We start from the raw sequence: 13,344 nt of genomic DNA, 5'->3' as shown, positions 1-13,344 counted from the left end.
TCTACTGACTTTATTTACCTCTGTTATATTTTTTCGAATCCCAAATTGATATTCAAACTACAGTTGAAATCGGAGCTTATTTTAGTATGGCCTCCATACACAGAAAAAAATTTCACGAAAATTTTTTCAATTAAAGTCTTAATTGAGTTTTAAACAATATTCAATTAAAGATATAATTGAATCAAAAATTTTTTTTATTGAAATAAAAATCAATCACACAAATAAATAGTATCAATTAATTTTTTAATTTGATCAATTATATTTTTTTAATTGACTGTCAATTAATTTTTTAATTAATACTATCATTTCTGTGATTGAAGACATTTCAATTAAAAAATTAATTGGATCAATTAATTTCGTGATTGAATCAGGAAAAAAATTTGTGTGTATGCAGAACTTCCCGATTTTACTTGTCTACGATTTTTTATTTTGAACAAATGCTCAATATTTTGATATAGGGCGATCTTCCCATACAGACCGATCTTCCATCTTAAGTCCGTGACGTGTATGTTATGTTATCCGACTTTCCACAATATTTGAATTGAATAGAATTATGACCAATGTTCCCAGTTTATCCCCAAATTGGGAAAATTTAGTCCCCAAATTTAGCCTGAAATGAAACATGTGTAACTACACCGAAAGAATTCTCTTCGTTAATTTTACGAAGAATTCTTCATTAACTATTCTTCCTGAATTCTTCATTAAAATAACGAAATTTTCATTCATTTTCGTAAATTTTACGAAGAACATTTTACGAATATACGAAACTTCTACGAAACATTCTACATTAACTTTTCTTCGTAAAAAGTTCGTACTTTTAACGAAACTTTCTTCACATTTCATGAATTTTGTGAAGAAGTTTTTACGAATATTTTACGAAACATTCTGCGTTAAAATTTCTTCATAAAAAGCACGAAACATTTTCTTTGAAATAACGAAGAAGTTTCATTGAAGTTGTAAAATTTCCGTTCGCGACATTAAATTGTCTTTTATAATGTGCTTGAGTGTATTCCTTTATTCTATTTTTTATGCAAGTCTATGGTACTTCTCATTTGGGTGATAGCGCGCTATGAATAAAAGTGAAGCAATAAAACTAAAAATTATTCAAAAACTTAAGATGTAAAGTAGTGATGTCATTTTTCACACTTGCAACTACAACCAAATGCATTGTCGACTATAAATTTTTTTTTAAAAACTCGAACATTTTTCAGAAAAAAGTACGAAAGTTTTTCATAAAAAGTACGAAAATTTTTCATAAAAACTACGAAATTTTTCATAAAAAGTACGAAACATTTTCATAAAAAGAACGAAATTGTTTCATAAAAAGTACGAAGATTTTTCATAAAAAGTACGAAGATTCTTCATAAAAAGTACGATTTTTTTTCTTACAAACTACGAAAATTTTGGAAGAACTTTTCTTCGTAAAAAGTACGAAATATTTCGTACTTTTAATGAAAAGTTTCTTTGGTTGTAAAACAATGACAAATTTCGTAGTTTTAACGAAATTTTTCGTTCTTTTTACGAAGAAAATTCTTTCGGTGTAGACTTGTGTCGATTGGTATCTAGCATTTTCTTTTCAATAACTAAATGATATCAATATCTTGATCTTTTTGATTATTGTTATAATATATACAAATTGGTTATCGGCGCGGAAATCGTAAATAGTACCCAACCTTAATCGATGCTTATTAATTTTATCAAACATTATCAATTTACAATATTAAGTTTACAAAACTTTCACTTGAAAATGGTGTAGAAAACTCTCTATTAGAATTATAAAAAGAATAAGACTCTTAAATAATAAAAAAACAAGGATATCAATATTTAATAAATAACTTTAGTGCAAAAGGAAGTAAAGACACACTGAAGACTAAAATGAAAAAAACACAAACACACAAAATCTTACTAACCAGAAAAATAAACATAAATTGTTTCTTTACCCTATACAGTTGGAGGAGGACATATTATGGCTACAGCAACAGCAAAGACGTCTATATCCTTGGTCCTTAACAGTCTGGTAGTTTACAGTTTAAGTTTAACTATAACACATACATAGAACACAAACATCTACTACAAATAGATTTGTCCTACAAACACACACTCTCCCTCTCTCCGTCTCTTTTTCACACACTCTCTTTAGCTATTGCTATATTTGCCTTACACAAATACTCACACTCACAGTTAACAAAAAACCACATCAAAAGCCATAAAGTCCGTAGCTAAAAAGAAAACCACATAGACCAACAAACACACATACACTCACACAAATACTCATCGTTATAGTTCCCAACACTTTTACTTATATATTTAAATACTTTGCTCTCTTATAGCATCGCCATTATTATAGCCAACATAAATAAACTTTTGGTTGTTTTTTCTTTTTTTAATAGAGAAAAATTGTGCTAGAAATACTATAATTTACTATGAAAACTTTATTGTGGAAACATATGGTCTTAATTCAAATAGATTTTCTAAACCCCTCCTATCGTAATGAATATCCAGATAGTTGTTGCAAATAAAAATCTTTCTCGAAAGTTATTGTAACAATATGTTCTTCAATTAAATTTTATATTTTCGGCAAAGGAGTTTAGTTTTTATGGATATGGACTTTATATAAGTCTATTATATGAAAAGTGTTGACCTAATAAAGAAAGATTAAGAGTGATATTAATAAAACCTTATGCCCACATTAAGTGAAATAAAACAAAAATTCTTATATTTAATACCTCAAAAACAAAAGTCTACGAACATTTTTAAAATAATATAAAAATGTTTTATTTCATGAAAATTAATTATTTTTAGTTTTAGTTTTGCTAAATGTAAGAAAATTTTACTTATATTAAATATCTTTTGTTTCAATTTAATGACTTGAACGAAAAATGAGAACACAAACAAGAACAGTGGCAAACATAAGTATTGTCACACCAAACGGTTTTGATAATAACCACATATCAAAGGTGATAAGAAGCTGTTTTAAATTAAAAAATATTTTAATTCGTTTTGTAACTGCATAAGCATCAAGATCATTTTTTATTTTAGCAAATTTTTTCTTCTTTAAATTTTTATATTACACAGGTTCTATATTCTATATTGTTTTTTTTTTTTTTTGATACATTTAGTACTTGGTGGGCATTCCGTTTTGTTTGATAACAACATCAAGCCATTTAGACATTGTATGAAATTTTTTTTACGTTATCTATATTCCCATATTGTTCCATCAACATTGTAATTTCATAAAAATCGGTTAATAATAGCGACTGGTATACTGCGAACACCAAATACATGACCAAACGGACGGACGGACGGAAACCAATGCCTAAACCGACTCAGAATGTGATTCTGAGTCGATCGGTTTATATTTTATGGGGCCTAAAATTAATATATCTAATAGGCACCTTTTTTAGAGATGCTATAATGAAGTGCTGCGTCAATAATTATGTATGGCACTGTACATACGGCCGTAAGTGCGGCAAGGCCGAATCTTATGTACCACAATCGAAAATTATGCCAAAATTTTATTTCTATAGAAATTTTGACAACATTTTATTTCTAAAGAAAATTTTCCCTAAATTTTATTTCTAAAAAAAAATTTGCCAAAATTTTATTTCTATAGAAAATTTTGCCAAAATTTTATTTCTATGGAAAATTTTGCCAAATTTTATTTCTAAAAAAATTTTGCCAAGTTCTATTTCTAAAAAAAATTGCCAAAATTTTATTTCTGTAGAAAATTTTTCCAAAATTTTATTACTATACAAATTTTTGCCAAATTTTATTTCTATAGAAAATTTTGCCCAAATTTTATTTTTATAGAAAATTTTGCCAAATTTTATTTCTACAGAAAATTTTGCCAAATTTTATTTCTATAAAAAAATTTGCCAAATTTTATTTCCATAGAAAATTTTGCCAAAATTTTATTTTACATATTATTATTACAATTTTATTTCTATAAAAAATTTTGCCGATATTTTATTTCTATAGAAAATTTTGTAAAAATTTTATTTCCTTAGAAAATGTGGTAAAAATTTTATTTCTCTAGGAAATTCTGTCAAAATTTTATATCTATAGAAAATATTGTCAACATGTTATTTCTATGGAAAATTTTATCGAAATTTTATTTCTATAGAAAATTTCGTCGAAATTTTATTTCTATTAAAAATTTCGTCGAAATTTTGAATGTTTTGCAAAAACAACCAAAATATAACGAATTTTACCAATCTACCAAACAATAAAAAAAATTTATTTCTATGGAAAATTTTGCCAAATTTTATTTCTAAAAAAATTTTGCCAAGTTTTATTTCTAAAAAAAAATTTGCCAAAATTTTATTTTTAACGAAAATTTTGCCAAAATTTTATTTCTATAGAAAATTTTGCCAAAATTGTATTCCTATAAAAAATGTTGCCAAATTTTATTTCTATATAAAATTTTGCCAAAATTTTATTTCTATAGAAAATTTTGCCAAATTTTGTTTCTATAGAAAATTTTGCCAAAATTTTATTTCTAAAGAAAATTTTGCCAAAATTTTATTTCTAAAGAAAAATTTTCCAAAATTTTATTTCTATAAAAAATTTTGCCAAAATTTTATTTCTGTAAAAAATTTTGCCAAATTTTATTTCTATAGAAAATTTTGCCAAAATTTTATTTCTATAGAAAATTTTGCCAAATTTTATTTTTATAGAAAATTTTGCCAAAATTTTATTTTACATATTATTATTATTATTTTTTGGGAGCCACCGTGGTGCAATGGTTAGCATGCCCGCCTTGCATACACAAGGCCGTGGGTTCGATTCCTGCTTCGACCGAACATCAAATAGATTTTCAGTGGTGGATTATCCCACCTCAGTAATGGTGGTGACATTTCTGAGGGTTTCAAAGCTTCTCTAAGTGGTTTCACTGCAATGTGGAACGCCGTTCAGACTCGGCTATAAAAAGGAGGTCCCTTGTCATTGAGCTTAACATGGAATCGGGCAGACCTCAGTGATAAGAGAAAAGTTCACCAATGTGGTATCACAATGGACTGAATTATCTATGTGAGCCTGATATATCGGGCTGCCACCTAAACCTAAACCTAATTATTACAATTTTATTTCTATTATTTCTATAAAAAATTTTGCCGAAATTTTATTTCTATAGAAAATTTTGTAAAAATTTTATTTGTTTAGAAAATTTTGTAAAAAATTTATTTCTTTAGGAAATTCTGTCAAAATTTTATATCTATAGAAAATTTTGTCAACACTTTATTTCTATGGAAAAATTTATCGAAATTTTATTTCTATAGAAAATTTCGTCGAAATTTTGAATATTTTGCAAAATCAACCGAAACATCAAGAATTTTACCAATCTACCAAACAATAAAAAATATACAATTTTTGTTAGAATTCTACCAACTGCAGTAACCGTGTCCGCAAACCCCATCTGAGTATAGGATTATATGGGGACTATAAATAATTGTGGACCGATATGGACCAATTTTCCCATGGTTGTTAGAAGCTATATACTGCACCATGTACCAAATTTCAACCCGATTCGAATGAAATTTGCACCTCCAGGAAGCTCCGGAAATCAACTGTGGGGATCGGTTTATATAGAATATGAACGAATTTTTGCATTGTGATTAAAGGCTTCATGAACCAAATTTGGCTTGGTTGTTAGAGGCCGTAGATTACCACCACGTACCAAATTTCAACAAGATCAGATGAGATTTGCCCCTTCAAGAGGCTCCGCAAGCCAAATTTGGAGATCGGCTTGTATCAGGTCTATATATAATTGTGGACCGATGTGGACCAATTTTTGCATGGCTGGTACAGTGCATATACTAACATCATGTACCAATTTTCTGATGAAATTTGCTACTGCGCAAGCCAAATCTGAGGATTGGTTTATATGGGGCCTGTACCTAAAAATGGTCCGATATGGCCCATTTGCAATACCATTCGACCTACATCAATAGCAACTACTTGTCCCAAGTTCCAAGCCGATAGCTTGTTTCGTTCGGAAATTAGCGTGATTTCCAGAGACGGACGGACAAAGCTAGATCGATTTAGGATTACACTACGGCCCAGAATATATATACTTTATGGGGTCTGAGATCAATATTACGATGTGTTACAAATGGAATGACAAAGTTAGTATACTCTCCATCCTATGGTTGAGGGTATAAAAAGTTTCATAAAAGTAGAATACACCTATAAATTAAGTAAATCTTTCTTAAATTGCGTTCATAATTTTTTAAGATGAGTAAATTTTACTTAATTTGTGTCGGTTTCAAAAAAAACAAGTGTCCCGAGGGTGACATATGACAGTGCAAGACCCAGGGGCTTGAATGTAAACCCGATGAAGACATAGTTATCCCTATTCACTACACTGACAAAAAATAACTGGCCCTGTTCCAAAGATTTTGTCTTTATACTAATGATTTTGGCATAGATTCCGAACCAATGAAGCGGAGAATTGAAGTGGAATACCTTTAAGACGAAATTCTATTTTAAATTTGCATTTTCTTTTTGTACTTGATTTTAGGATACATATTTTAATTCATTCGTTTTTTCAGCTTTTTTCTTCATGTTCTCTCATGTACTTTAAATAACATGATAACGACCACTTAAATTTCCAATTTCAGAATGGGCTTCAAATAAAAATTATGCTATGTTTAAAGTAAAAACATCATTAAAATAAAGTATTGAAGACATCTCCAATTCGTGAACGCTTTTTTGCTTTATAGTCAAGATACAAAAAGTCAACAAAGTGAAAGACGATTTCATTAATTTTGAAAAATTTTTCAGAATTATTAAAGCCAAATTGACCTTAGTCAAAGAACATTTTCTTTCAAACAAAGATATAAATTTTTAAGTCGAATCATTTGACTATAAAGACAAAACAAGTTCGTTGAAAAGTTTATCGACTTTTGGACAAGGAAGACGTTGTAAAGGGTGATACCGTCAAAATTTGGTCAATATAAACTTGACGTATTTCTTTCAATTTTGCATTTAAAAAACCTGAACACCCCTCATTTTGAAGGTGTGTGTGTGTGCAGAATGTTGATTTTGGAATTCACTCTTCAGTTGTCAAAATGCCGTCCAAGCAAGAAGAGCAGCGTATCAAAATTTTGCTCGCGCATCGCGAAAATCCGAGCTACTCGCACGCAAAGCTGGCAAAATCGCTAAAAGTTGCCAAATCAACCGTTGCAAATGTAATTAAAGTGTTTGGGGAACGTTTGTCGACAGCCAGGAAGTCTGGATCGGGACCGCTGAGACGACAAAGAGAGTTGCCGGTAGTTTCAAGCGAAACCCTAACCTCTCTCTCCGAGATGCCGCAAATAAGCTGGGTGTATCGTTTACAACCGTGCATCGAGCCAAAAAACGAGCCGGACTATCGACTTACAAGAAGGTAGTGACTCCAAATCGCGATGATAAACAAAATACGATGGCCAAAGCGCGATCCCGGAGGCTGTACACGACGATGCTGACGAAGTTTGACTACGTGGTAATGGACGACGAAACCTACGTCAAAGCCGACTACAAGCAGCTTCCGGGGCAGGAGTTTTATACGGCAAAAGGAAGGGGAAAGGTAGCAGATATTTTCAAGCACATAAAACTGTCAAAGTTCGCAAAGAAATATCTGGTTTGGCAAGCCATCTGTACCTGTGGCTTGAAAAGCAGCATTTTCATAGCTTCCGGGACTGTCAACCAAGAAATTTACGTGAAAGAGTGTTTGAATAAACGTCTGCTGCCTTTCCTGAAGAAACGCGGTTGTTCCGTACTGTTTTGGCCGGATTTGGCATCTTGCCATTACGGTAAAAAGGCCATGGAGTGGTACGCCGCCAACAACGTGCAGGTGGTTCCCAAGGACAAGAACCCTCCCAACACGCCAGAGCTCCGCCCAATTGAGAAATACTGGGCATTTGTCAAGCGGAACCTAAAGAAGACAAAAAAAACTGCTAAGGACGAGCAGCAGTTCAAGGCAAACTGGCTTTCTGCGGCGAAGAAGGTGGACAAGGTGGCTGTACAAAATCTGATGGCAGGTGTCAAGCGTGAGGCCCGGCAATTCGGATTTGGAAAAGCGAAAGCCTAACTGAAAATTTTTCCTGAATTTTATACTAATTGAACTTGAAAAAGAAATTTAATTTGATTTTTTAAATAAACGATTTCACCGATTTACACGCGTTTTCCCTTGACCAAATTTTGACCGTATCACCCTTTAGCAGAGAAGAGCGTCTTCTATGCTATGCAAAATTCATATTCGTTTTTTAAGGACAAGTAATATTTTACCTCAAAACAATATGTTTTTTAGTGCATATAAATGACTTTATATATCTAAACTATCTGCAGAAGCAGGAAAAAAATTCATATAAAATTGGGACTTTTTCACTATAAAAACCCCCAACAAATTTGTGGGAGTTATAGCCTTCTCAAGAAGAAGTCTACGTAAAAAAAGAATGAATTTCCCAATTCAAAAGAATTGATTTGGTTTTTTTTTGTGGAATTTTTCATTATATTATGGTAACATTTCATTGAGAGATTTTTCCATATATAATTTGGGAAAATTTCCATATTTTGGTTTCTTGAGAGTTTTTCATACTAGGTTTTTGGGGAAGTTTTTCATACTTTTTTGTGTAGTCTACATTTGAAGGAATTTTTCATATTTTAAGGGGTTATTGTAAATTTGGAGCATATTTATAACCACAACAATAAGTATGTTGCGATAAATACCAACAGTTTCGCCGTGGAATATTTCATTAATGACCTTAGGCTCTTTCTATCGAGATGAATCCATCCTTTTTTTTTGAATTTTTCATTATATTGTGGTAATATTTTATTGAGATAATTTTTCATAAATGTGTTTGGGGAATTTTGTATATTTTTGTTTTTCCAATTAAAACACAAATTAAGTAACTGAATTGCCATTGACAAATCTGAATAGCAGAATAATGAAGGCATAGACTATTGGCAAATTTTTAATGGTAAACGTAAAATTAATTTTATTGATATAAAAAAAAAACAAACGAACAATTTAACACAAACAGTCAAATCAACAAATCCATCTATCATTCAGTCATGTCATAGCCATTCATCATAATCATTGTGTCCCTCAATCCAGCTCAAAAGATTATTTCATTTTGGTTTTTATAAAGATTAGTGAATTTTTTTTTCCGATTCTTATTAACACATGCATTTTATGGATTAAATTTTCAAAATGTTTGAAAAATCTACTTTAAAATTTGTAACTAAGCTGAAATTTTGTTCGTTTTGCATTTGTTGCATAAATTTGGTGTCTACCATATAGTGAATGTGCATGTTGAAAAGTTTTTAAAAATCACATTTTATTTAATTTTTGTCATCGAAAAGTTTGTAATATGTTGACAGAAGCAACATGGGGTGTTGATAACTTAATTTTGGCAAACAAGTACCATGCAAATTTTTGCTGAAAAAATCGTACACCCAACGAAATTTGTTAGTAGCATAACAGAAAAATCTGCTAAAACATCAAAAAGTTTGCTAAAGAAGGAACCCAGTTAGTGTCAGTGATAAAATAGCAAAGATATTCTGTTATTATTATTATTATTATTGTTTTTTTTTTTTCAAAAAACACTATTTATTTGATTATAAAATATATATTTTAAATAATATTTTTAAAAAATAAAAATTTTCCAATTTGTTGTTCGCTAGACCCTAAAATACAAAAAAATAACAGCAGACATGGAGTGCCATTTTTAGCAGACTTTTCTATGAGCTTAGATACCATCCACCATTACCCCGACTTAAAATTGTAAAAATATACCCAGGCGTCATATAAAATATCTACTTGTAGTTGCATGTAGTTTGTATTAATCACCTATATAGTAAAAATAAATAAAATACATTAATTTTATGCTTCACTCCCATAAATATGCAATGAAATTTTAGATTTAATTATATACAAATAAAATAATAATATGTTTTTATATTTCTCTTTTCTCTTCCATCTGGCTTGGATCAAATTTCCATATATTTTCTAGGAGGAATATTGACGATGATGAGACCACAGTATAAAATTTAAAGTAAACCAACAGCTACATCCTCATTAACAAGAACCAAACTATTGTCTAACCACAATTCATGGCCATATTAAAATAAATGTATAAAACAAATTAATATTCAATATAATATTAAAAAAAAAACAACAACAACAACAAACAATGCCAATAACGTTCATCAACTTGATCATGGGTAAATAAAATCAACAAAATGATTCCTCATACGCAACAATAATAACAAAAAAATGGAAAATAAAATCAAGAATAATGACACAGAGAATTTAATGAATCATGCCGCAAAAGGGTGAGAAAACACAGACCACAACATAAAGCAAATGAAACATAATACTCCCATTTGATAATAAATATTTGTTATAAAATGACATTTAACAAAGATAAATATTTAAAAAAAAATACATATGTAAAATTATGAAAGCAACAAGTTTCATAAAGTATAGATTTATTAAAATTAAAAAAAAAAACTATATATATGCAAATAAAAAAGCCATCATATAAATATTTACATATTTCTAGGCTATAGAAAAAATAAACCCAACTTAATTGCCCAAGAGACAAATTGGAGAAAAAAAAAACAAAAATCCCAACACACACAAATCAACCAACATGTATGTATTTAAAAAAAAATATTATATATAATTATGCAGATATGACAGAACATGGACTCACATAAATAAACCCTCAACCAGCGAGGACAAAAGTGAAAGCATGCAAAAAAAAAACAACTAGATCATAAGAAAAATTATTGTATTATTTATTTATAGGCTAGGATATCTCTTATTTGTGGAAACCTCAAATAAACAAATGTAACCAGAGAGATAGAGAGGGATATACAAATAACGAAATCATTTATTCATCCATTCAACTATCCATCCATTCGCTCTTTTATTTATTTAATCTTTGTTTTATTCCCATATAATGGTCAAAAAGCAAATATGTTGTATTTGTCAAAAGGATAATGAAAAACACAAAACCCTCTTGTGAATGTGAATATATTTTTCATATAAATAATATAAAATGTATTTATTTGTATATGCAAATATACACAGATTTGTAGTTTTGTGGGGAATGAAACACAAATCTAGGCATATTTTATTGCCTACTTTTGGGGTTAGATGTAATTACATTCGAAAAACATGGCATTATAGAATAATAAAACTAAATTTCAAATTGAATGGCATTTCATAAAAAAAATTTTAAAAATCTAGTGTGGGCAAACAATTGTAAATTGACACAGGTATAAATTTGTTTTAATGAAATTCCTTTCCCAGGATTTTTTAAAGCAAACAAAATGAATTCTAAACATCTTTATAGTATCACAAATCGAATAGATTTTTATATGAAACTTTAAAAATCTAATATTGGCAGTTCATTGTTATGGTCAGTGGTATAAAATTTATCAATTTATTTATTGAAATTCCTTTCTTTGTCGCTTTAGCTTAGGCTAACTACAAAATAAATAAAATAAATCAAAAGAAAAATTAATATATAAATTTGTCGTTACAAAGATATTGATATAAAATCTGGTTTAATATATTTCATAGCCTACTTTTGGGGATACATTTAATTTAGTTACATATTAAAATCTGAATAAATAAAATGAAATTTAAACTCCTTTATATTACACAAACAGAATGGATTTGTTTATGAAATCTAATATTGACAAATAATGGTTATTTGACACAAGTATACATTTTTTTTTTAAATTCCTTTCCCAGAGATCTTTTATATTGAAAATTTATTGCTTTAACTTCAGATATTTGTTAAAGTGGTATAGACAAAAAATAAAAGAAATCGAAGAAGTAATTTTTATATTGCATTGCCTACTTTTGGGGATACATTTTACATTGACAAATAATGGTTATTTGACACAAGTATACATTTTTTTAAATTCCTTTCACAGAGTTCTTTTATATTGAAAATTTATTGCTTTAACTCCAGATATTTTTTTAAAGTGCTATAGACAAAAAATAAGAGAAATCGAAAAAGTAGTTTTTATATTGCATTGCCTACTTTTGGGGATAAATTTTGTTGCATATTGAAATTATTACAATCTGAAAGAATTAAATTGAGCTCTTAACTTCTTTATACCATATACAGACATAGAATGGAATTTCATATGAATTTTTAAAGTTCTAATATTGGCAAACAAATATTGTTTGACATTTTTTGTTTATTGAAATTCCTTTCACAAATTTTTTAAGCTTAACATCTGTCGCTCTAACTTTAGCTAGCAATATTTCTTAGAAAATTGAATTACAGGCAAAATAAATATGATAAATCGAAAGAACAATTTTTTATATAAATTGCTCGTTGCAAAGGGAAAGAGGTCAAATATAGTTTAAAATATTTCATTGCATACTTTTAGGGATACATTTTGTAACATATTGAAATTATCATAAACTTAAAGACACAACTAGAATAGAATTTCATATAAAAATTGCACAATTCTGATATTGTCAAAAAAAAAGGAAATAAAAAAATGATATAAAAATTTATAGCTGAAATAACTAAATTCCACAATTATTAAATAAATTAAATTGCCTGGTTTTAGGCAACTTTAGTAGTACACCCAGTAAAAAAATTGCAAGTTGTTCAAAAAGCTTTTCCAAAAAGGTCCTCCCAAATAATAAATATTTATTATTTATAAATTTTCACTTCAAAACACTAAAATTTATTCTAAAATTTCTCGAATACACCCAGAAAAAAGGGGCTCTAATGCCAACTGAACTTTACTTTAGTTCATGAAGATTAGTTGATTTTAGTTAAATTTTGCACAATATGAGTAAATGTTCCTTATTTGAATAATTTTTTGCTAACTTTAATCACGTGAACTAAAAATAAGAAAAAAAGTTGTATACAAATATAGTGCACAATTTTACTAAAAAAATAAAATAGTTCATATTTTCCTAAAATGGCAGAAGTTTGCTTAAATTGAGTTCATAAGTCTCTCAAATGAGTAAATTTTACTAAAATTGTACCTGCCATGAACTTCGTATAGCTCTAAAGACATTTTAACAATTTTTAAATCCAATCTTTTCTTTCAACATATGAAATTTTCTTAAACCAGAAAAAAAGAAATTAATTATTTTTAATAAATTTTCTTCAATTTGACAAAAAATATTAACTTATGTTACAAATAAGTTGCAAATAGAAAATTATTTTAGTTAAAATTTTCTAAAATAAACCTAGATTTTTTTGGGGTGTATGGAATCCATTAAAAAAAAAATAAAATAATTCCAAAAATCACACACACACATGCAATGAATTTTGAATATAGTCATTCGCCAACACTTCTTAACAAATTCACAAAAAT

The 13,344-nt window shown here is 28.6% G+C and overlaps 1 protein-coding gene across 1 annotated transcript in view; it reads left to right on the top strand.

Annotated features, from left to right (window-relative positions):
• Window positions 1-11,072, top strand: part of stan (Protocadherin-like wing polarity protein stan) — a gene marked incomplete in the record, with an annotated part of 461,543 nt that extends 450,471 nt beyond the window's left edge. The window contains 1 exon segment of the mRNA XM_075310442.1: window positions 9,993-11,072. Coding sequence (XP_075166557.1) covers window positions 9,993-10,026 — 34 coding nt within the window.
• Between the last annotated feature and the right edge of the window lie 2,272 nt (window positions 11,073-13,344).

The sequence above is a fragment of the Haematobia irritans genome, chromosome 5 (assembly GCF_050003625.1).
Source record: "Haematobia irritans isolate KBUSLIRL chromosome 5, ASM5000362v1, whole genome shotgun sequence".
In the NCBI taxonomy this organism is placed as follows: Eukaryota; Metazoa; Arthropoda; class Insecta; order Diptera; family Muscidae; genus Haematobia; species Haematobia irritans.
This window is presented reverse-complemented; position numbering and strand designations above follow the sequence as displayed.